This window comes from Daldinia vernicosa, assembly GCF_022497035.1.
Source record: "Daldinia vernicosa strain CBS 139.73 unplaced genomic scaffold F5Y00scaffold_100, whole genome shotgun sequence".
Lineage (NCBI taxonomy): Eukaryota > Fungi > Ascomycota > Sordariomycetes > Xylariales > Hypoxylaceae > Daldinia > Daldinia vernicosa.
Window position 1 is genome coordinate 1 of NW_025954016.1, and position 24147 is coordinate 24147.

At 46.2% G+C, this 24147-nt stretch overlaps 7 protein-coding genes across 7 annotated transcripts; 3 read left to right on the top strand and 4 right to left on the bottom strand.

Moving 5' to 3' along the window:
• The first annotated feature begins 164 nt into the window (after positions 1-164).
• On the top strand, positions 165-1148 carry F5Y00DRAFT_250117 (5'-nucleotidase). Its single transcript, XM_048009687.1, has 2 exons — positions 165-833; positions 901-1148. The coding sequence occupies exons 1-2, from the start codon at positions 256-258 to the stop codon at positions 1052-1054; spliced, it is 732 nt and encodes a 243-aa protein (XP_047859757.1). The 5' UTR covers positions 165-255; the 3' UTR covers positions 1055-1148.
• Positions 1149-1362: 214 nt separating this feature from the next.
• F5Y00DRAFT_250118 (cobW-domain-containing protein) lies at positions 1363-2678 on the top strand. The gene has a single exon (XM_048009688.1). The coding sequence runs from the start codon at positions 1475-1477 to the stop codon at positions 2594-2596; it is 1122 nt and encodes a 373-aa protein (XP_047859758.1). The 5' UTR covers positions 1363-1474; the 3' UTR covers positions 2597-2678.
• A 4-nt stretch (positions 2679-2682) lies between these two features.
• Positions 2683-5289, bottom strand: F5Y00DRAFT_250119 (uncharacterized protein). Its single transcript, XM_048009689.1, has 3 exons — positions 4794-5289; positions 3459-4714; positions 2683-3317 (listed from the first exon to the last, which is right to left on the bottom strand). The coding sequence occupies exons 1-3, from the start codon at positions 5159-5161 to the stop codon at positions 3013-3015; spliced, it is 1929 nt and encodes a 642-aa protein (XP_047859759.1). The 5' UTR covers positions 5162-5289; the 3' UTR covers positions 2683-3012.
• Positions 5290-6899: 1610 nt separating this feature from the next.
• F5Y00DRAFT_250123 (glycogen synthase) lies at positions 6900-10047 on the bottom strand. The gene is made up of 6 exons (XM_048009690.1): positions 9743-10047; positions 9473-9634; positions 9310-9407; positions 8975-9250; positions 7345-8900; positions 6900-7287 (listed from the first exon to the last, which is right to left on the bottom strand). Exons 2-6 carry the CDS (start codon positions 9552-9554, stop codon positions 7182-7184), a joined length of 2118 nt encoding a protein of 705 aa, XP_047859760.1. The 5' UTR covers positions 9555-9634; positions 9743-10047; the 3' UTR covers positions 6900-7181.
• A 1269-nt stretch (positions 10048-11316) lies between these two features.
• On the bottom strand, positions 11317-15971 carry F5Y00DRAFT_250128 (phospholipid-translocating P-type ATPase). The gene is made up of 3 exons (XM_048009691.1): positions 12187-15971; positions 11719-12128; positions 11317-11658 (listed from the first exon to the last, which is right to left on the bottom strand). Exons 1-3 carry the CDS (start codon positions 15613-15615, stop codon positions 11541-11543), a joined length of 3957 nt encoding a protein of 1318 aa, XP_047859761.1. The 5' UTR covers positions 15616-15971; the 3' UTR covers positions 11317-11540.
• Positions 15972-16219: 248 nt separating this feature from the next.
• Positions 16220-18326, bottom strand: F5Y00DRAFT_267777 (WD40 repeat-like protein; the record flags this gene model as incomplete). The annotated part of the gene is made up of 6 exons (XM_048012124.1): positions 16220-16905; positions 16954-17439; positions 17504-18022; positions 18075-18126; positions 18179-18232; positions 18293-18326. 6 exons carry the CDS (start codon positions 18324-18326, stop codon positions 16731-16733), a joined length of 1320 nt encoding a protein of 439 aa, XP_047859762.1. The 3' UTR covers positions 16220-16730.
• Positions 18327-18707: 381 nt separating this feature from the next.
• On the top strand, positions 18708-24144 carry F5Y00DRAFT_250133 (exoribonuclease 1). The gene is made up of 4 exons (XM_048009692.1): positions 18708-19173; positions 19231-19324; positions 19379-20966; positions 21027-24144. The coding sequence occupies exons 1-4, from the start codon at positions 19169-19171 to the stop codon at positions 23573-23575; spliced, it is 4236 nt and encodes a 1411-aa protein (XP_047859763.1). The 5' UTR covers positions 18708-19168; the 3' UTR covers positions 23576-24144.
• Positions 24145-24147: the final 3 nt, after the last annotated feature.

Consider the following 24147-nt stretch of genomic DNA (forward strand, 5'->3'; position numbering starts at 1 on the left):
ATCCTAAAAAACTACTGATATCAACCACAATAACCCCCCCCATTTTTTTGGGTTTTTACCCAAGGAACCCCCCCACCCCCCCCCCCCCCCCCCAAAACAAAAAAAAAAAAAAAAAAAAAAAAAAAAAAAAAAAAAAAAAAGCCAGAGACTACTTGTTCTCGTAGGGCGCGAAGTTAGGATCGTTAGTCCCTATTTGTAAGTAACATTACAAGATACATATGTTGACTAACTTCCTCGCATGATTAGGACTATTGCATGACGTGCGCACCATTCAATGCCTCGGGCAATATCTTTCCTCTGCTGTCTGACGCGTTAGCCGTCGGTGTCGTGAACGAATCGCGTAAAGATATACCGCGATACATCATCGCCAACACGGGAAGCGTTCGGTTCGACATGTACAAGGGGCCTTTCACTTATGACGATCAATTCATCGTCTCGCCGTTCCGTGACATTTTCTTGTACATTCCAGATGTGCCCTACGCCTTGGCCAGGAACTTAACCGAGTTACTCAACAATGCTGGTGCCAGTCGGAAGCGTAACGTTGGTATTATCCCTGTTGAACGCGACATCTGCGTCGACCCTGTCCCTGTCCGCTTCACCGAATCTAGGAGCGAAGAGCGTCGTGCGTTTAATCACGAATCTCCTAGAATTACGAGGCGTCAAGTTGTCGACTTGACCGCCGGTTATACCACCATGGATGACTTTGGCACTGATGGCGACGACACTGCGCATTCCAAAATTCCGTACTACGAAATCCCCGATTTTTTCCAAGGCGTAGCTGGATTTAGTGATAATCAGACGGCAGATGTTGTTGATGTCGTGTTTGTTGATTTGTAAGTTTCCACACGGTTATATGATGTAGGCTGAAAGGTTTAATTTTGACTGACTCCTATTGCACAGCATCGAGAGTGATCTTCTTGCTATCCTCGGCTCTAATTATAGCTCTGCCGATGTCTCGTATTATATCGATGCGAACTTCACAACCCAAGACTACTTGCCGTTGTATATCCAGCAGACGAGAGCTTTCCAAACCGGGTTGCCTAATTGTAGGTAGGTAGGTAGTTAGGTAGTTAATAGGGATTAGTTTAGCATTTAACGACGTCTTATCTTAATGCGATGTTGTTCAATTGATACACCTAAAAGTAGAAATGATGTTGATTGTGTAAAGTTCCCTAATACCAGGCAAAGCTCGATATTTTCCTAGGTAATATCCCAGTTACACTTACCCAAGAAGCTAATTAGGGATAGTACCTACCTAGGTACAATACATACGTCAATCCCCTTAGCTTAAGCTTAAATTCGCGCTATTAATAGCCAATCTGCCAATGGACCCCTCCTACCCCACGGTTAGGTACTCCAAGAGGTATTTACATTTACCTACCTACCTGTTACATGTAGCTTATCTACCTAATCTTTTATCTTCCCATCACATTTTCAACCCACCATCCCATCCTATCCCATTGCACCCGCGGGAATGGCCCCGATTCCCATAACTATCATAACAGGCTTCCTGGGGTCGGGTAAGACAACCCTCTTACTAAACCTAACCCCCCAGCTCCGCGCCGCCAACCCCGCCTACCGCCTCGCCCTACTAAAAAACGAATTCGGCGATGTAGCCATCGACTCGCAGCTAGCATCCTCGAGCGCCGTCTCCGGCGTCCAGGAGTTGTTGAATGGGTGTATCTGTTGTAATCTCGTCGGACAATTAAGCACCGCGCTCGCCGAGCTGCGCGACACAGTCCACCCCGACCGCATCGTCATCGAGACTTCCGGGTCCGCGTTCCCGGCTACACTTGCTATCGAGGTGAATCGGCTGGCGCGTGAGACGGGAGGGCAGTATGTGCTTGATGGCGTGGTTAGCGTGATTGATGTTGAGAATTGGGGCGGGTATGAGGATACGAGTTATACGGCGCGCATACAGGCGCGGTATACAGATCTGATTGTCTTTAATAAGTGGGAGACGTGCGATGAGCGCAGATTTGACGAGTGTCTTGATAGGGTGGGTGACCTTGAAGTCGACGTTGCGTGGGTCAAGAGCGATAAGGGTCGGGTTCCCGTTGATGTCATATTTGGTATTGACGGTGGGTTGGCGAGGACACTGACGGAAGAGCCGGCGGCGAAGGGTAGCGATCATTCACATAATCACGACAAAGACCACGACGATGGCCATAGTCACCAGAGCGAAGTCGAGGTCTTGTCAGTCACCCTCTCCGGGAAGACAGGCACCGCCGTCAATGCGACGAAGCTAATGGCTCTATTAAACTCGGCGCCCAAGGACGAAGTATATCGAATCAAGTCTGTATTAACGGCATCCTCGACAGTCCGGAGCTCTGGCGAAGACGAGTCTGCAGCATCGACAGCGCCGTCGAATCATCCAGGGAGATACATCTTGAACTGGGCCTTCGGGAGGTGGACGTTTACAGCGCTCAACCCGGAGACGGTTGAGCATAACTCCAGCCAACAGACTATACTACGCATGACAGTAATTTTAGCTAGGTACGAGAGCGCGAAGTGGAAGAAGAAGCTAGAGATAGGCGGATTTATAGAACTCGAGGGTGACGAAAAGGGAGAGTTGGAAGTTAATAGGATCTCCTGAGACTCAGCAGTCCTGCTCTTCTGGTAGTTAGACTTAAAGTAGACTAGAGTAAGATAAGTAATACACGGTCATTGCATCATAGGATCTAAGAGTGTGCCTATCTGGCACTTAGTATATGATTGCGGCTAGCCTCCTCTATTGAATGAACCCTACATATGTTGTAGCTAACAATTCTCGGTATCATAACAGCATTACCCCTATTCCATGAATACTACATACATAGATGACACTCCGCTCCGCCCGTCGCCTCCCCGCTGTGCCGACTTAATTACCAGCTCCGAAATCTGGATATCTGCTACTGGAAAGCACAATTGTGTAGGTTACATACTTCGCCGACACCGAAATTGACAAACAGCTAGGTATTGCCATCCTGATGACCGCGGAAAAGGATTTTTCTTTGTCGATCAATTTTCAACTTAACGCCACAAGTCTCGGTCTCCCTTCTTCTTTCCGTGGCTACTGCCGGGCCGAGGCCATGCGTCGTCCCTGAGGCTGCTCGTGCTTGCAGTACTTCCACTACGTCCGTGGCCGCCCGGCACAGCCAGATAGCTTGGAGGGCTGGTTGCCTGAGAAAGCGAACCCTTTCGAGATCCACCGGCTTGCCACCCAGAACCCATATCCGCAAGGCCGTAGCTACTTAGGGGACGGCCACTGAGTGAGCCATTACTGCGGTGGCCCCTGCGCCCGCTACCCCCACCGCTATAGGCATCGATGGGGTCCACTGAAAGCAGATAGTTAGCTTCTGCAAATTATGGAAGCGTTCTTGTGACGATGAGGTTTAAATAGTATTAACTCGTAGAAATGGCTCGGACCGCTAGTTTGCGATTCGAGGGGATTCATAAAACCAATCATAGATACTTACTTCTAATACTTCCCCAATCAAGGTCATCTTCTCCTTTCGTAAAAACTTCCAGCGGCTGATTGAGCTGCTGCGCCCCAAACTGTGATGGGTTGAATGCCGCGGCAAAGGGGTTATTGGAGCTGAAGCGTGGCGGTACGTTCCCAAAACCTCCTGTTAGTCCCGGCGAGGGAAGGCCATTTCCCATATTGAACATCTTGGCGCTGCTTGAGCTGCTGGGACGTTGCTGTCCTCCTGCAAAACCGGGCATGGGCGGTGGAAGGCCAAGGAGGAGGTCTGGGAAGTTTTGATCGCGAACGTACACGGCAGAAAGACGTGGTAAACCTCCGGCAAAAAGGGAGGAAGCTAGGTAGTTATAATAACCGCTCGTTACACCCACGTAGGCAGGGGTAGCTGACGACGCCGTGATCTCGTAGCGCAGGGTTTGTAGGGACCAATTGACTAGAGGAGGGATTGGCCCAGAGTGAGTTGGAAACGCTGAGTCTACCTGGTCCATAACAGAGAGCGTTTTCAGGTTTGGAGCATGCGCTAACACGGCGTGGAGGCTGGGGGCTTGAACGCCGGTGTTGGAAAGAGATAGCACCTTTAGTTGCCTCTGTGTGTCCTCCCTAGACAGATACGCCACAAGGCCGTCGGAAGTGACTCTCGGTGTATCTATCAGGATCACTTCTTCCAAAGCTGGAAAGGCGGGCAGCACGTCGTTATACTTAAACATGTCGTCATCTACAATCCTGCAGTCAGACACCTTTAGAGCTCGTAGGCGCTGAAGCACCGTCAGTACGTGGCGCAACGCCGCCGGATCCATGTTGATCCTAGTCAACTCCAACACTTCGAGGTTCTGCCAGAAGGTACCTGTACTCAGTGCCTCCAAACTTCGCTCGCTACCGCCGGTATAAGCCATCTTCCTAAGGTTGGGGCAGCGAGCCTGTACCTCGAGCTTGAGGGTATGATAAGCCGGGTCGTCGCAGTACAGGCCCTCGGGCAAGTCGACGTAGCGGAGGTTGGGCAAGACGGCAATGGTCCTCGCCAGCGTGGGGCTACTCGATTCTCGTAGCATATAGGGCGTCTTGAAGTATTGAACGAGTTTGCCGAGGCGGGTTGGGTCTTCGCGCAGAGAACGACACAACAATTGAAGCCGAGCGCTGGCGGTATCTTCGGGGAGGCCATTGCGATCGAAACGACTCCTACGCTTTCGCTTCTCGGAGAGGTCGATCTCACGTTCGCAGTAGTGCACGGAATCGATACGGATACTATGGTACCTGCCGCGAGTTTCAGTAACGGATTTATCCAAACTTATCTCCTCAATTACCAAAGACATTTCACCTAGGGAGAACTCACATCAACTTGACGGCCGCCACCCTCCAGCGCTTGCATACTTGGCCGGCGTGAGAGAGATCACGAAGGTCGCAGAGCATGCAAGCATCTTCCAAGGCGCTTTGTTCGCATGTCTCATATGAATCATCGCAGCAATGCGGACAGACGAAGGAGAATACCCTCTCCAATATAGGAAGGGGCAGCTCTAGCCAGGGCGCGAATACGCGACCCCTCTGAGGGTCCAGGCTGGCATAGTTATTCTGATAATTGTTCTGGCCGGGGTTGTATGAATTATACTCATCTCTCCTATAGTCGTCATGAGTAGGGATATGAGATGGCTGAAGCTGTTGCGACGGCTTCTTGCTACGTCGGAAGAACTTCTTGAACTTCATGGCGAGGCCAGGCTAGGGTTAAATGATACGGATATTTGCAAGGGAAAGCCTCGCTGCTTGATTTTGTTAGAGTTTAATTAATAGGACAGCTAAAGACACACATACGTCTGTTTCACATACTCGGGCCACATGTGTTCTTCCTGCGGGAAGGCTACTTGCGTGCATTGGACGATTGTAGGAAAAGAGAGGACGTACACGGCAACGGTAACGGTTGGCTTACAATGAATGCATCTCGAGGCTCGCGGCGCTTTGTTTTACATAAAAGCGAGAGAGTGGGGAATTAAAGGGCGTTAATTGCTAGGGTGCGGGTGCCTCGGATATTTCAGGTACCTGCATCTAAAGATAGGTACATACCTCATATTTAACTATCCAGTATTACATATCTCAAATGATCTGCCCGAGATACTTTAACAGATTAAGTAGGTACTTACATGTAGGTTACTCGGGCGTAAGACCCACCGCCATAATGGTACTTTACCGTACATAAAAGGGTTTATTAAACGGTATATATACCGTATATATACCATTTAAAAAATTAAACCGCTTTAATACTTAAAAAGAAAGGTTTTAATTTAAATTTTAATAAATTAAACTTAATTAAATAGTTTAAATAAATATAAACGTATTAAAATAAAAACCGTTAAATTAAATTAAATTATTTATATAATAAAATCGTTTAAATTAAATTAAACCGTATTATTATAACTTATTATAATTAAACCGTTTAAAAGTTTAAATAATTTAAAATTTCAAGTAATTTATATAATATATAAATATATACGGTAAAAAAAAAGTATAATATTATATTAATTATATAATATTATTATATTAATTATATAATGTTATATTTTTATTTTTTATTTATTATATATTTATTTTTATTTATATTATAATTATTATTATAAGGTTTAAATTATAAAATTTAATTATTTTAATTAATTAAATTATAAATATTATTTAAATAAATTAATAAATATAAATAATTACGTTACGCGCGTACGTATATAATATTTTTAATATAATATATATATATTTAATAAAATAAATACGTATATATTATTTATATTAAATTATATATATTATATATATTATATATAAAGTTATATATTAAATAAATTTAATTAAATTAATTAAATTTATTATATATTATTCGTATAAATATTACGTTATATATAATATTAAATTATATATAATATTAAATTATATATATACGATTTATTTAATTAAACGATTTAAATCTTTAAACGGTTTAATTTTTTAAACGGTTTAATTTTTTAAACGGTTTAATTTTTTAAATAATTTATTTTAATTAAACGGTATTTATACCGTTTATTAAATTAAATAATATAAATATAATTTAAATTTATATACGTTTTAAAAAATTAATATATATAATAAAAAAACCGTATATATATTATTTAATTAAATAAATAATTTAATAAAAAATACGTAAATAAATTTAAACTTTTATTATATTAAACGGTATATATATAACTTAAAATATTAAATTAAATATATACCGTTTAATAAACCTTTTTTAAAACGGTAAAATACTTTATGATTTTTCATAAATTTATAAATACCCATTTATAAGTACTTAAACATATTTATCGTATATAAATTTATACATTTTATCTTTTATGTATAATAAGTTTAATCTTTAACCTATTAATAAAAGAAGAAAACCCTTAAAAAATAAAAAATAAAAAAAGGCAAACTTAAAAGATAAACCTCGGGACGTTAAAAATAATGTTACATTTATATAAACAGGGATAATATATAAATTTTACTAACTGCCAGCTAATGCGGTGCTATGCAATCACTATAAAACAACATCCAATGGTTTACCTTCTGTTACCGGGTCCTCCAACCAAAGGATATATGCATATGCACCCGCCAATGATCTTCCCTCCCGCTACACCGACCGCAGCCCAACCACAACCTGATACCTAAAACTAGCTTGTCGAAATCCCCCAAAAACGCGTGGTCCTCATCCCCGGCATCCAATGCTCGCCAATCACTAGTGGTTCCCGTTGAGCTGGAGAGGCGATGCTGATCCAGAGATGTTCGACTTCTTCGTTCGGAGTGTTAATGGGAACGGGTACTCGTCTGGGTCTTCCTCCTCCCTGCATCATCACCGGTTAGCTACAGTATTTCAGCTCGCACGTTCTTGGTTTGCTTACGGTAATTTCCATGCCACATAGTCTTCCGTACTTAGGCCTTCCCTTCCTTCTTGCAGGCTTGCGAAATCACCAGGCGTCATCATGCCCGTACGGTCCCGGGGGGAGCCGGGGACTGAGAAGGGTCGTGAGATCTTCTGTTCAACTCCGGGGATAAAGTCATCCTCATCGTCGCCGGAAAATGATCCTGGGTAGGCTCGTCGCAGGGCTAACTGCCGGGCTTTGACATATTCCATTCCCATCCTCTTCCAGTCTAGGAGGTCGCTGAGCCTCTCAGTTCGGTTGCGCTGGTTGATCCGTTGTCGCCGACTTTTTTGGCAGAAATCGAACATGTGTGAGGCAAGCTGGTTAACCGAGTCGTCGACACCTTTGTTGCGTCGGTCCACAATGTAGATACCATAGTCGGCCGAATTCTCGATCAGCTCCTCCATATAGCAGCCAAAGCCAGACAGGTTGGTGGTGATACTAGGAACACCCATAACAGTACACTCGGCAGGAGTATAGCCCCACGGTTCGTAGTAAGAAGCGAAAACGCCCAGATTCGTGCCGCGCACGAAGTCGTCGTAATCTAGAGGCAAGATTGGGTTCGACGAATTTAGGAACTCGGGATGGAAAATAATCTTAACGCGATCTGTTGGATGGTTAAAAAGTTGGACCCGTCGAATCTGGTTTAGAATAGGGTCTTCTGAATCGTTGACCATATTATGTGTGACGATGGGTGGTAGGCCGTGCCGTTTCATAGCAAAGAGACGGCGCCGGAGAACAACTCTATCGGCGCTTGTGATGAGCTCTTTCTCATCGGGCATCGGATCTCCGTCATGCCACCTTAAAGACCGTTCAAAGACACGACGACCGATCCCGCGCTCAATCACGTCGACAGTATCGCGGAGGGACTTGATGACTGCCTGGCCCTTCAGCGCTTCGACTGTCAGCGAGGTAGTTTGCGCAGGCATGATTATAAATGCTACGACAGTTGTCTTGCTACCGGAGGACTTTAATCGGTGGTTAAGACGCGCAAGCGACTCTATGAACATATCGACACCCTTGTTTCGGAACTCATAACGTCCAGCAGTGAAGAAATAGAGGGTATCTTCCGGTACGAAGTCATAATGACCATAGAAGTGACCCCGGACAAAGTCGTGGATCTTCTCCTTGGACTGTTGGTGCAAGTTCTGGAATTCATGTATGGCCGAGAATTTGGTGACGTTAAGACCGTTGGGTAGCACACCATCCGGCTTGCGTTTGAGTAAATGTTCGCTCTCGAAAGCCGTGATGTGTGAGACAGTGGTAAAGACGTCGCAAGAGTGTGCAGCAGCGCGCTCTATACAGTAACGGTGATAGATACCGCGTTTCCCGGCTTCCGCATCGACGTCAAACCATTGCAGATTATTATAAAAGTCGACAGAACCGGCGCAAAGATAACGGCCTAGTAGAGTTGCGTGTGTAGTGAAGACGGTGGTGACGTCTATGCGCCGCTTCTTAGTTAGCGGCAATGCGACACCAGCAAGCCATTCGTGAAAGTGAGCAATGACAGCTTTAGTCTTCTCATGACAAACGAACTACAGAGGAAGAAGAAGAAAAAAGGTCAGCCAGCTAGGTCCCAAGCCGTACGCGCGAGAAATAAAACGCCTACCTCTCCTAGAAACCAGGCGACCAAATATCCAAAGACGATTGCCTCATTAGTCTCATCGTCGCCTGGTGGGGCCGGGATACTGGCAACATTCCACAAGTCTGCTTTCCACTCATCCAAATATCTATATGCCGTTTTGGTGTCGATTAACAGTACTCTAGGAGCTCCTTCGATGAGCCATCGTCCATAAAGTAAGCCAATACCTCGGTTTTTCATAGCCTCAATACTGGCAGCGAGTTCTGGAGTGTTTGGCTCTAGCTCTTCAACCTCGACGGCGGCCTAGTTTTGGTCAGAGGAGTGTGTTAATGGCTACGCTTAGAAAAAGAATAGAAACTTACTGATTGGTGGTTGAGAGGACCGATAAGTGTATATCGGTCGCCATACTCGGCAGTGGTAACAGGCGCCTTGGACTTAATGACAGAGTATATACCACCAACTAAGTTGAATGTTAGCTTAGAGATTAAGATTGCATAAATTTACGCCAGTGTTTCTAAGACATACCGCGATGAGCTACCTCGGTCGCGATCTCGAAGAGTATGTGATTCTTCACTTCGCGGGTAGCTTTCTCCCCGCTTTCAGCCATTGTGGTGGTTGGCGTAGCAGATTCGAAGGTACAAGGAGCAACGAGGTGTTACCAAAGGGAATACAAGGAAAACCCGTAAGCTATATATTTAACAAATTTGACGTAGTTAGCTTTATATATGTGTGAAAGAAATAACAAGCCTCCCTCGAGTCATAGCGCAAGTAGAATCGGATCGAGATAGCTCTCACCTAAAGTATCTAAAACAAATTTCGGGACAACCCTCAAACCTCAGGCTAATAGCTAATAGCTTAGAGACCTCGCGATGTTACGAGATTCGATAGGATGGACTGACTCGGATGGGGGGAAGATGATGGACAAAACTTAAGAAGGAGGGGGAGCAAAGAGAAGAAAAAAAGATGTTATTCGAATTCCGAGGTGGAGATTGGGATGCATGCTCTCAATGAAGAATTCATGGAGGCGCTTTTTGTAGTTTGGCATCATTGCGTACACTGGGCAACAAGGAATTTACCTAGGAAATCTACCTAATAACAAGCTACCCGGGCACTGGCTAGACTGCTAGACTGCTAGGGTACAATACCTCTACCTTAACTACATAAGGTTAGACTTGATTCTGTCTCGATCGCATGACATCCTTACCTCTTACTTTACATAGTAGGTACATACTTTGTATGAGCAGCTTTTAGTGAATTTAGTTCAAGTATGTACCTCCCTCCGTCGCTACTCCGTAGACCCGCAATCCCGCAAGCCTTGCCATCATAACTCCGCGCGACTCCAAGTCTCCCCCGGAGAGAATACAAAGGAAATAGTAATAGATCTAAAACACAGCTTTGCCGCTAAATATGCGGGAACCAACCCTATGACGCCAGAAACCGTTATTGCATCTTGACAGCTTAAGCAGGCAGCTTTTAGGTATAATAGTAGTAACTATGCTTCAGGTAGTGTAGTATTAGGTATTAGGTAGTGACTATGTAGTTGGGGGTTTGGGTATTACCTACATATTAGGCATTCATTTGCAAGTTGTTGGGTTCGTTGTTGTTCATGTACCTAATGTAAGTAATATCTCGAGTTGCTAGAGCGGCAGCTTATTTTAAGTCGTGCTCGAAACGTTCCATCAACAATACCTAGCCTCGTGTACAGGGATGCGAAAGAAAAAAAAGAAAAGGCAAGATCCCTTGGGTACCTGACAAACTACATGGTCTAACTGCTAGTTATTCCAAGTATGCAGACCTATCCTGACCTATCCCGCAACGAGAAAATAGCGCTGTGATCCTTCCCTATTCCATACGTACATACGTAAATATGGGCCGATGATCCGCTACAAATCTCGCTTCTTCTAGCAAAGACTGAGAATTTAGGATTTAGATGTCTCCTTATTCGTTGTTTGGGGTATAATACTGATAATACAATCTTGTACATGCAGTTAGGTAGTTGTATGATTTAGAAACTTTAAAAACTGGTGGACGTATGATGTGGGGTTGGGGGGGCTCGCCACAGGATTGATAAAAAAAAAAAAAGGCATGATGCTCGTGCGTCAATGGGTGGATATCCAAGTTCTCGCCGGACTTCACGCATACCTGTAATGCGGGGAGCTGGGCTGGAAGTCAATTGCTTAGGTACCTGCGAACCTACACTAATTGCGGGATAAAAAGGATAGCTCCACTCAAATCTTGTCTTCCCTTCAGCACCTTTGTTACATACCTAGGTACAGCCTCGATACAACTAAATCATATGCCCGGCCAAATTTACCCGCTGCGGGGGTTCTTTATCTTGACAAACCTAATACTAATATTCTCAAAGGAGAAAAAAAAAAAAAAAATCAAGACATCAAGACGACAAGCAGTAAGGGTAATAAATAGGGAAACGACGAGTTGATCCATCTCTAAACCTAAACTCATCCTTGGAATTTATTGTAAGGGAATTTTATGCACGTAAAACCTAACTATAATCACACGTAGGGACTAGAAAAAAATAAGCCCGAACCCCTAGACGCCTAGCCAATGCTCTTTTCTTTCTAAAGACATACTATCATATACCCTGGACCTTCCTATACGAGGGCGGTTTCATGGTTCTCCTAATCAACTTCCCAGCGTACGGCGGTATTAGAGAGATCGAACCGATGGCCAATACACGCCAGAGAAAGCCCCTGTCACAACACAGATGAGTTAACCGTTCTAGCGGTACTGACGGGGGAAATAGTACTCACCAGCTGAGAAGAAAGTCAAGGTCAAAGTACCCGCCTAGGAACGGCATCGACCCGACGTAGAAAAGGAAAGTTCCAACGATACACATGATCATGACCGGGTGCCAGGTCGTGATCTCAATTGTCACCATCAGGAGCTCGTTTAGGATGAGGACCGTGTAACTAACAGCCACCATCCTCGGACCATCGACTTCGGTAAGTATTTGGGATAGGCCCTGGATCATGCCGCCTTGATATATTGACACGAAGACCCAGACGAAAAAGGTACGGTAAGATAAGGAACGGCCAGACGTTAGTTCTTTGTAGAGCTCGGGGTAGAGGTTCGCAAGATTTTCATCTACATCCTTGTCCAGAACGAGAGAGAGTACTGGTGCTGCCGTATAAACGGTAGCATATCCCACGAGAAGCCAATCCTACAGACTGTAAGGCGAGGTCATTATAAAAAAAGGGGGGGATGTGGTAGAAACGTACCTTGTACAAGCCCTCTGGTTCAAATTTGATGGCAATACTATACATGGTCTGACAGACAGCAATAATAAGTCCACGATGAATGACGAATTGAGCGAGCTTGGCACTTCGCTTGTAGCTATTTCGACCATGCCACACTAGTAATTTCGTGAGGTGACAGAATTGCTCGATGGAGAAGTCTGCTGCGAGACTGGCCTGTCGACCCTCCTTGCCAACGATACCAACTCCCACATCCGCGGCTTGAATCATAGACACATCGTTCCCACCATCACCAATGCAACAAACTCGCTTCTTAGTGAACTCCTTGATCAGTTTCGCAATGTCCGCCTTCTGCGTGGGTGAGCACCTGCAAGCAACCACTGTTGGTAGTCGCACAGCTACTGAAATAAAATCAACCCTGAAATGCGTTAGATAAAGCATCAAGCTTTCACCGTCAATTAGTAGGCAGGCGTCAGTCTTGCTTCTAAGGAAGTCGAGATGATCTTGTGCATTATCCTTATGCTTGAGCTTGGCAACCGTGTATATATATTGTCCGCGCGCAACAAGTTTGGAACTGACAGCGACGCATCTTGCCGTTTCAACTTTGTCGCCTGTTAACATCCATATTTTAATGCCGGCATTTCGAAGTAGCTCTAGAGACGGCTTTACATCCCTCTGAAGCTTATCCTCAACACCGGTGACGCCCAAGAGTTCGAGGTCACGCTCGAGGAATTCTGAGACCACGTGTTGCATCCCGGCATCACGGCCGCTGATCGCTAAAGAAGCTTCCTGGTAGCTAGTCGAGAAGTCTCGGTACTGTTCGTAGGATATCCTTTTTCGTCCAACCACCAAAGTTCTTAGGCCTTCCCGGGCCATATTCGCAGTCTCCTCATCTAGCCAGTCATTCGCAGCCACAATAGATCCCATCACCGTGTCAGCACCCTTCTGGTAGAACCATATCTCTCCACTATCTGAGCCTGAGGGAGAAGGCTTCGACTGCTCATGAAATCGAACGATTATACCCATGCGCTTACCGTCGGAAGTAAATGGGAATATGTCTAGAATCTGAACCTGCACAACAACCCTCCCTGTCTCCGTTGATTCAAGGACCATCTTCTTGCGGTCTCGGTGTGCAAGGCGGAGACCAACAGATTCGGTCCATCGTACAATGGCTATTTCGTCTGGAGAAGAAGCTTGGTATGAAGTGACTGTTTGCCCATTTTCCTCTTCAACGGTCGGAGTCACATTGTGACAAAGAGCTAAAGCTAGAACAACGTCCCGAACCCTAGATCCGATCTCCCGCCGTGTTCTGGTCGCAGTGACTCCTGCCGTCGTATTATAAGAAGACGAAGGTGTGACGAGCGCAGTATCATTCGGCGTTCCGATGAAGCCGTGTCTTACATATGCCACCACCTCGTCCATTGCCTCGTTGGCATAGGACACAGTACCTACATGTATCTTTTTCATTTCCATTTCGTTTTGGGTCAAAGTACCCGTCTTGTCACTGAGCAAGTATTCGATGCGCCCTAAATCCTCCGGAATCGTGCTGGTCCGGACTACTGCGCCCGGGATACCAGGATCTCGTTGAATGAACCACGAATAAACACTCTTTCCCATGTCAAGGTTCACCCTGAGACTAATCGGGACAATGGTAGAAAACAATACGAGAAATCGCATGATCTTCACGTACCAGATATTGCCTTCGGTATTGCCAAATCCTTCCAAGGCCACAAGAATAATAGACAGTGCCAACGTGAGCGCGCAGAGTATTTTGGTCAAAGAGTTGATCTCGTATTCTAGCAACCCCGTCTTAGATCGTGACAACGAGGTGGAAAGCGCCGATCGTGTCTGCGGTCCAGTATAGACGATGACGGCCATAGTAGTCGCTTGTGAAGCGATTATAGTGTTTGCCCAAGCAGTATTATCAATTGACAGCGGAGCAGAACTACCCCTATCACTTATACTACTTTCATCGGACTGGTTATTCAGGACGTCGTGTTTTGTCGCCATTAGCTCGACCTTGCCAATAAATTCGTTGACCTTTTTATCCGGTTTCCCACCAGTTACCCTAACGCGGACAAACTCTTCGACAGGTAAGGTCTGAGTTAAGACGGACGCGAGACGAAGTTTCCAGTCCGTTTCACCGTCAAGCTGATCTGTCCTGATGAACGTCTCTCCAGAGGACGTACCTTCAGAAGCATCTGAACTGACAACTTCAGGGTTCTTCCCCTTTCCGGAGGAAGAATTGTTTTGATCTGCATCTGTCTCAAAGGGGTTAACCAGTAACGACTCTGACTCTGCGTCTTCATTATCCTGAACTTGGGCTTGTGGACTTTCTGGCGTGGAGCATTTCAGGATGACGACATCGGCAGGGACGCGCTGGCCTTTGCTAAGCTTGAGGACATCGCCAACCTTTAGATCCCGGGATTTCTTGTTAATTTCTTGGACAGAGGACGACGGATGACCTAGGCCTTGGCCTTCTGTTTGTTCTTCTTCCTCCTGGATGTCTGACAACCGGTCTCTTTGGGTTAATGGTTGGCGGTCTGCTTTCCGCGAGAATGTTGATTTGGAATTTTTGGGACGGCGGAGGGCTGAATTCTGATGACTTGGCTCTCTAAACTGTAGGACAACATATTCCTCAGAGTTCGCTTCATTGTCTCTCCGACGCCGCTCTATATCATCGTATGCCTCCTTTCCCATTGTGATAACAAGAACGAACGCAAGCGGCGCGACGTACGTGGATAAATAACCTATCCTCAGGGCTGGAATGGCCTGCGATAAGGCGACCAGTAGAAAATACATGTTGAAAAAGAAAGAAAATTCATTATAGAGAGTAATAGGAAGAAATGTGAGCGCTGTGTATTTCGCATTCGAGACGAGATTCGGCGGGTAACGTATAGATTGAGGGGAACCAACGGCGACGGTCCTCGACGTCGAGGGGTCATCTTCCCTATTATCAATGGCCGTATCATCATCTTGCCGATTTGAACCTGTGCTTGACATAAAGCTAGGCAGCCTTAGAGAGGAGCCGATTTGAGCCAGGCCATGTAGTCTATCACTAGCGAATGATCGTCTCTGAGGGCGAGGCGCATATTCGTCTAAAAGGGGAGCTTCATCGCCGGCATGGTGACTTCCTTCCGAGTAACGCTGCCCATGTATATCACCCTCTAGCAAATCTGCAGCGTCACTATTCCCATCCCTACTGCGACCAAGCTCGCCATAGCCGCGACTTCGATTCCCCACCCGTCTCAGACCGCCCATGCGAATATTTCTCAACGCAATCCGTGGCGCTCGCTGTTCGGGACTATGATTGCGTCCAAGTAGCCGGGAGGCTTGGGCATGCGACGAGGTGGTAGGATCTAATTCTTGTAGGTCCAGGTCGACATCTGAATCCGAGTCGTTTACAGGGGAATCGGGCGGCTCGGTCGGACGGTATGAGTTTAACGGCGGCATTCCCGCATTGGGATCATGCTCCTAAGAGGAGCTACTTAGAAAATACGGAACCCGACTGATGGCGTTCGCAGTAATGGACAATACAAAGTCAACATGCGAATAACCTAGAGCTTACTGTAGCAGATGTGGGCAGAATAGCCTCGAGTTGCCCGAACGTGCGCGTAATAATATCTGATGAGGCCTTGTAGATATTATAAAATCCTTAGCGAATTCGAGACATAATAATCTTAATAGCGAAGCCTAGTGGTGGGAGTGCAAGAGGAAAACGATTATAATTTAGTTGTATGTGAAGTGTTAAAGTTGGCTAAATATCAAATGTTCGAACTTCCGTAAATGTGGCTCATTGCAGGCAGACGGATACATCTAGTTACATTAATAGCCTACATACGGTACAAGCTACCTCATAAAGCGTAGCATGGCGTACCCACTTACGCGCATACCATGCAAGTACATACGTAATACCTACAAGGTACATAGGTACTTACATACATGAAATACTTTGTACAGGTAGTCAAGTTCCTTCTTCAAACTTACCGTACGTATAGCTTATCTATGTGACCCTAAATGGGGGGTATATTTTACTTAAACATGTTTGATGAGTAGGCCGATTAATTATAGAGCCATAACTACCTACCTAACCTAATAATTAAGGGTAGGGAAATCACAGCTGGAGTAGTCGTCTAGAAAAGCATAAGTAAAATAACTCGGATCATTCTTCCATACGCTTATTTATTATCCTATTAGCCCGGCACGTAGAGCGGTTTGGCCATGATCCATATGCGCTCAAGGGGAAATAATTGTAGTCGTTCGGATCGTACAAATCGAAAGCCCTCGATTAAACGCTTCATTGTAATAGAAAAGGGTTCAATGGTCTTCATCTCCCCCCTGATATCCACTATCATCCTAGCCCTAGCCATATAATAAAGCTGCTGGGAAGTTAATTGTGTGGTTAGGCAATAGTAGTAATTACTACTAACGTGTTCCTGTCCGCCAACGCTCTAATATGCCGTGTGGGTATGTCCGCCTCTTCCTCTTCTTCTTCTGTCAGTCCTAAACCCCCACCATGTCCTAAACAGCAGGGCTCAAGTCACAACTTTTCATCATATCCGCCTCGCTCACCTGCCAAGTTCATCCAACGGAAGATCGGCTTCGTCTTTTCCAACGATAGAATCAGCAACCTTCCAGATCTGGAGCATATTGTCCTCAGCAGCGCTCGCCACGAGCCAAGGGTCGTTCAAATTCCAGCTGAAATCGGCGAGATGATTAGTGTGCCCACCGTGCATGAATAAACTACCAAGTATCAGCTAGCGTATCTCCGTATGATATTAAAAGACTTACAGTTCAGGAGGTCCGTCTTCTTGATCATCCGGTTGTTGTTCCTCACCAACTCTACTTAGATCCCAGAAGATGATTCGCCGGTCGTAACTAGCACTGCCTAGAATGCCTGCTTCGTGAGGATGCCAGGAAAGAGAAGTGACCGCGTCTTGGTGGCCTTCCAACGTGTGGACCTTTTCCTTTACGTTACGAAGGTCCCAGATACCGATGGTCTTATCAGCGGATGCGGTCGCCACGAGAACCTCAGTCGACGGGTTGAATGCTAGTGAGTTAATAGCATCGCTATGTCCATCTTTGGCAACCAAAGATGATTGAGTATTGGACGGCTGTCTCACATCCATAATTTGCAGAGTTAGATCATCGGAAACACTGCCGATGAAGTTTTTAGAAATAGGATGATATTGAACATCGTTGACGATGTTAGTATGATGAGTAAAACGGCGAGAAGGACCGAGGGTAGTGCTGCCATTCTGTAGCGACTTGAGGTCCCTGTTGCATGTTATTAGCACGATCCAATAATAGCCCACGATAGGTTGCCAAGGGAGCAGCATACCAAAGACAGACGGTCTGATCTTCGCTTCCTGACGCTAGAGCACCTTCAGAATGGGGGTTCCAGTTGAGGCCAAATCCCTCTTGTTTATGACCTTCGAGGCTAATTTGAGGATTAACCTTGCCGTTCGGCTCGAAGCTATGCTTAGTTCTATCGAAGATAAGGATTCTGCCATCAACAGCTAGTGTTGCGATCAGGTCGGGATTCTGAGGGCAGTAACGGGCTTTATTAACCTCGCCAGGGTGGTCAATCTTCTGAATGATGCTCCATTTCATGGCTGTGGTAACATCTGTAGACGGGGATTTACCGTAGCCGCCGATTTCACCCCGCTCGTCATCATAGTCGTTTGCATTAGGGCGAACTGACTTGGGTATCTCGACTTGGGCAATCTGAAGATGGTTCGGCTTGCCCTCAGAGGTATGCGTTCCGATTAGAACTCGGTGAATACGGCAGTTTTTCCCCTCGGGCTCCTTCACATCGGGAAACCATTGAACGGTGAGAGTAGGCCATGTTAGGGCGGTGCTGCAACTTGTCAGCAGGAGGAGCCAACTCGTGCTGCCATGTAAAAGCTCACCTCAATATCATATCGTAGAGAAATGGCGAGTTTTTTTTCCACGTCTTGTACTCTAGTAATCGTAAGGAATGCACTAGTCATCGCGGAAAATAATCGTGGCTTACCTTCGTTGATAAGTCTCTGCTCCTCGTCTTCATCATAGTCCTGGGCCATGTCCACTTCTACTACGTCAATAAGTAAACAAAAGGACATGATGGGAATGGATATAGAATACTAACCTTCGACATCCTCGACAACAGGGCCTGGAGCCATATTGAATTAACCTTTCTCGTAGAATCGATTACGGTATGTTGCGATTTCGGGAGTTGAGCTTAGGATATTTGCTAAGTGTTCGGAAGGAATTTCGCGACTAGACGCGATGCGCGTAAAGTGCAAGGTTGTATCCGCCTACCGCCTACCGCCTACCACCCGATCAGATAAAAGTGGATTACGTAATGAATTTCCATGAATACATATGTACATACCTCATATGTACATAACTACCTACATGTAACTAACAAGAATGTCTCAGCCGTATGAATGCGGGGGAGCTGATAGGTACATTGTACATCGTACAATTCATGTACTTGAATTTTGGGGTAAGGCTGTCGGGTACCTACGTCCTCGTACCTATCCCCACTACACAAGGTTGTGTGCCACCACAGCAGCTACGCAGCCCACGACACCACTAACCTGCAAAACCATATTCGCGGTCAATGACTCCTCGTCGCCGAGATCAGAGCTACACAATCATACTACACACATAGATACATACACAGATCCGCGTCGCATTCAAGTTACCGAGGTCGCCAGTAACCTGTCTATCGTCGCCAAAAAAAAGATTGCATTTGCCCCAGATGCATTGCTTCGACAATATTCGACAAAAATTTAACCACATCGTCTATTCCATATAACGCCTTACTTCTTTAAGCGCCCTTCCTCATTAAAAGTCCCTAGCAGAACATCAGGTCGCAAAGCAGTGTATCACAGTTCCTCGCCGACGAGACCTGAGTTGGACAAATTTTGTCATATCATACATCGATCTTGCGGCGTCGTACACATTTTATAACTTCATTTCCTTTTCATCAACTCCCACTAATCAAACTAAGGTCAGAATGGGGTACGTAAAGTCATTCTCAAAATCAGATTATAAAGCACAGTATTAACCCCAGTCTAGTGTTCCCAAGTTCTTCAGATGGCTCTCGGAGCGATATCCTGCGATATCCCAACTCATTGCCGAGAATCGCATCCCCGAATTCGACAACCTTTATGTACGGCAATCCACCAATATATCCTCTCTCGCCGTCGTTCGCTAACCTACGTAGTTGGATATGAATGGTATCATACATAATTGTACCCACAAAGACACCCACGATACCTCGTTCCGTCTGAGCGAAGATGAGATGTTCATTCGCATATTTAACTATATTGAGCACCTGTTTGGCAAGATCAAGCCCAAGAAACTGTTCTTTATGGCTATTGATGGGGTGGCCCCCAGAGCGAAGATGAACCAGCAGAGAGCTCGCCGTTTCCGAACTGCGTTAGATGCCGAACAGGCTCGCGAGAAGGCAATACGAGAGGGCCAAGAACTGCCAAAGGATGACCCCTTTGATAGTAATTGCATCACGCCAGGTACCGAGTTCATGGCCAAGTTAACCAAACAGCTCAAGTACTTCATCAGCAAAAAGATCTCCGAGGATTCCGATTGGCAGGTTTGCGACGTAGTTCTGTCAGGTCACGAAGTACCCGGCGAAGGAGAGCACAAGATCATGGAGTACATCAGGAATGCGAAGGCCCAGCCCGATTATCACCCTAATGTTCGTCATTGTTTATACGGCCTGGATGCCGATCTTATCATGCTGGGGTTGTTAAGCCACGATCCTCACTTCTGCTTGCTTCGAGAAGAGGTCACCTTCGGCCGCGCCTCTAAGACGAAATCGAAGGAGCTAGAGCATCAAAACTTCTACCTGATGCACCTATGTATGGTTCGGGAATATCTTGAATTGGAGTTCCAGGAGTTGAAAAAGGAAGGAGCCATAAAAGTGCCTTTCGACATGGAGAGGATCATTGACGATTTCATACTTATGGCGTTCTTCGTTGGTAACGACTTTCTTCCAAGTCTACCTAATCTTCATATCAACGAGGGGGCTTTGGCAACCATGTTTCGTATTTATAAACAAGTCCTCCCGCAGTGTGACGGTTACATCAACGAAGGGGGGGTCATCAACCTCGCTCGTTTGGGACTCTTGCTAGAGGAACTTTCCAAGGAGGAGGACCGATTTTTCGAGCACGAGAACGCCGACTCCAGGTGGCTCAAGGGTAAACAGTCGGTGGAAAACAATGGCGAAGTGCCGGCGAAGGCGAAAGGACAGCTCGTTATAACCAGTTCTCAGAAGGAGTTATGGAAGAAGATAAGGAAGTTCATAAATACGCAGCCGCCTACTTCTCTCAACCTTGGCCATGAGCTTATTGCTGCCGACCGGAAATTCGTACAGGACACCGCTGATAGCCTTCATGTTGAGTGGCGGACCATCGAAGACGATGATGGACGACGCAACCTAGTCCTAACAATTCCTACAAATCCAGACGGAGATGAAAATGATGAAGAAGAGGAAGAAGGCCACATGGCATTGTTTCGCGTTATGAAGCGTTATGACAGAGCTCAGGTAGTCGACTCTTCTGCCGAAGAAGCCCAGGCGGCCGCGCAAGCAAAGTATAAGGAAAAGTTCTTGGAGTGGAAAGACAAATATTATGCAAGCAAATTCGAATGGTCTCCGGAGGCCAAGGAGACAGAGCTGACGAAGCTTTGTGAGAATTACGTACAAGGCCTACAATGGGTACTATACTACTACTATAAAGGAGTAGCTTCTTGGCCATGGTTTTATGGCTATCACTACTCTCCTATGACATCTGGTAAGTCCTGGCGACCGTGATACTAAAGCAAATGGCTATGCTAATAGTCGACCCATCTAGACATTATGAAAGGCATGAATGCCGATCTAACATTCAAGCTCGGTCAACCCTTCCGACCGTTTGAACAGCTCATGGGTGTTCTCCCAGATCGAAGCAAGAAGATTGTTCCTTCGGTATATCACGAGCTCATGACAGATCCTAAGTCACCAATCATCGATTTCTACCCACGAGACTTCGAACTCGACATGAATGGCAAGAAAATGGAATGGGAAGCAGTTGTCAAAATCCCCTTCATCGACGAGAAGCGACTGTTGTCTGCAATGGCACCCAAGAATGAGCTTCTTACACCAGATGAAAAGGCTCGCAACAGCTTCGGTGTTTCAATGAAATTCACATACGATCCTAACATTGACTTTATATACCCGTCGTCCATGGTCGGAATCTTTCCCGATATTCCCCACTGCCATTGCGTTGAGAACATTTTTGACCTACCCACAACAGAAGGGCTGGAGTTATATGTTGGCCTACTCAATGGCACAAAGGTTGGCGTGGACGCGTTAGCAGGATTCCCCAGTCTTGCTACACTACCTTACAATGCTACCCTTGGCTTCCACGGAGTAAATGTTTTCCAGCAGGAAAGCCGAAACGAGAGCATGGTTGTAACTCTAGCCGACGTAGAGCTCCGAAGTAGAGTTGAGTCGGCAAAAGTCAAGCTGGGGCAAAGATGCCATGTTGGTTATCCCTTCTTACAGGAGGCTAAAATAACACGTGTATCAGACGAACTATTCGACTATTCGTTAGCTACGGATGGTTCTGGCCAAGTGATACAGACTCACCATTCTGGCAGGGAGATCGACGACTGGAATAGAAAGGCGTTACGCATTGAGAATTTCTACAGTAGCCGACTCGGTATCATTATTGGCCCTGTAGAATCCATGGTCCATGTTGAAATGCTGAAGGGGCTCATTAAGACTGATGAGGGTGCCACCATTAAAGAATATGGCCCAATTCCAGGCATGGAAACGGATTATGCAGCACAGGCCATCGTCGACGAAGTTATAAGCGAAGACGAACGGTTCATTGAAAAGGCCGCAATACCATTCGAGGAGGAGTTCCCCGTCGGATCTCGCTCTTTCTTTCTGGGAGATTATGCCTATGGGCGTCCTCTTCAGATCTCAAGTCACAACAACAATCAAGCCGAGATTATAGTATCTTTCCCGTCCGTAAAAGAGCCAAACTTCACGCAGCAGATCATCCGTCGCGCCGAACAGCAAAGTGGTTACCGGCCCTCTTACGCCGTTGCGAAAGACTTGGGGCTTCACCCGCTTGTTTTAAGCAAGATCACTTCGTCTTTCTTCGTTCATACGATAGGCGGCAGCATGAAGGTTAATCTCGGACTAAATCTCAAGTTTGAGGGAAGGAAGCAGAAGGTCTTGGGGTACTCGAGGAAGTCAAATTCGGGATGGGAATTCAGTCCTGCTGCGATTCAATTGCTAGTAGAATACATGACTCGTTTCCCCGATTTCTTCGCTGCTGTGATGCAGAACCCGTCAGGGAGCGAACTCAACGAGACTCAACTCTGGCCGGACAGCAACGTCGCCACCGCTAGGATTAAGGAGATTGGCGCATGGCTCAAAACTGTGGAGACCAGTAAGTTCGAGCGAGTTCCTCTCGATGCCGAACAGCTAGACTCCGAAGTGGTCATGCAGCTCCAGAATGCGGTAGATTCGCTAAGGGAAACCAATGAAAAACACGAACCTAAAAAGCTCAAGGGTGTTCCCCGATCCGCGTTACTTAACCCGAAAGATGCTACGCAACGACTCGGCAATCAGAAGTTTAGCTTAGGTGATCGGGTTGTCTATGTGCAGGCGTCTGGAAAGGTACCCATTGCTTCTAGAGGTACAGTTGTTGGTATAACCACTGTTGGGAATCACCACATGCTCGATATACTCTGCGACAACGCATTCATGAATGGAACAACCTTGGGCGGTCGCTGCGATCCTTTCCGGGGACAGACTATCCCAGCTAATTCGGTACTCAATGTCACGAATAGGCAAGTGATTGCAAATTCGAAGATGAGTCTAGAAAAGCGACCAACTCAAACAACGTTACCCCTTCATACGCGAGGGTATGGTGCACCCGGGGGCTCAGGTAGTCAATTTAGAGACGCGCCAGCACCAGGTCCCCTTCGTGGAACCTGGCGGGGCGCCGTAAATGGCTTTAATCGGCAACCAGGACAAGGGCGTGGCGGTGGCCAGGCTCAGAAACCTAACGGAGCTCCTCGGCTACAACATAGTAGTTCGGTTTACCAGTCGGCACCCAACAATGATCCATCGCAAGGGTCAGCACAACAAACTGGTGGTTATACTACACGCGGTCGCGGCGGTCTGACTCGAGGTGGACGTGGCAACCGTGGTGGCCGGGGCGCCTCGAACAGCCCGAGCAACGTGAATGGGTTTGCTGCCCAGCAGTCATACAATGCCGTTCCCCCGCCGGCCGGACTGGACACCCGCGGTGGTAGAGGGCGTTCACGTGGCCGTGGGGGTGGTCGTGGACGTGGAGCTCGTGGCGGGTCCAGCGTGGACCAACAGGCCGGAAGCTCTAGCTAAGCCGTGTCATACAGGTGCCTAAAGAATAGGGAATAGGAGCTATTCGACACGGGCACGACAATCAACAGTACAAGGTGAAAGAAAAAGTAGAAAAATAGTATAGGATGGCCTCATATAAGTCTTGGTGATTTTGCCCTGGCGAAATAAAACATGGACGCGGCAATAGAGGCGACACAATGTAAGATGGAAGGATAGTCTAGCTATGTGTCGCTCTCGGATGTATCGGCACCTTAGAGAGGCCAACTATAACAGTTGCTCATACCAGTGGTTCCGCAATAATAGGCTGTCTACTTATGTTACCTACGACATAGAAGCCTATCTATCCCATAAAGAAAGCATAGCTGGAGCATCTATATGAAGTAGACCAGGCACATAATCTTAGCATATTGCTATATAAGATCGGGTTCGCTGGCCATTACTACTCATCCGTATGAACATATTGTATGTATGTACATATATACTTAGGCACATGGAGAAACAGAACAAGCCGATATAGTAGTATAATATTTGGAAGACGGATTAGATTAGTGTAAATGTATAGCAACTCTAATATGGTTTCTCGGAATACGTCT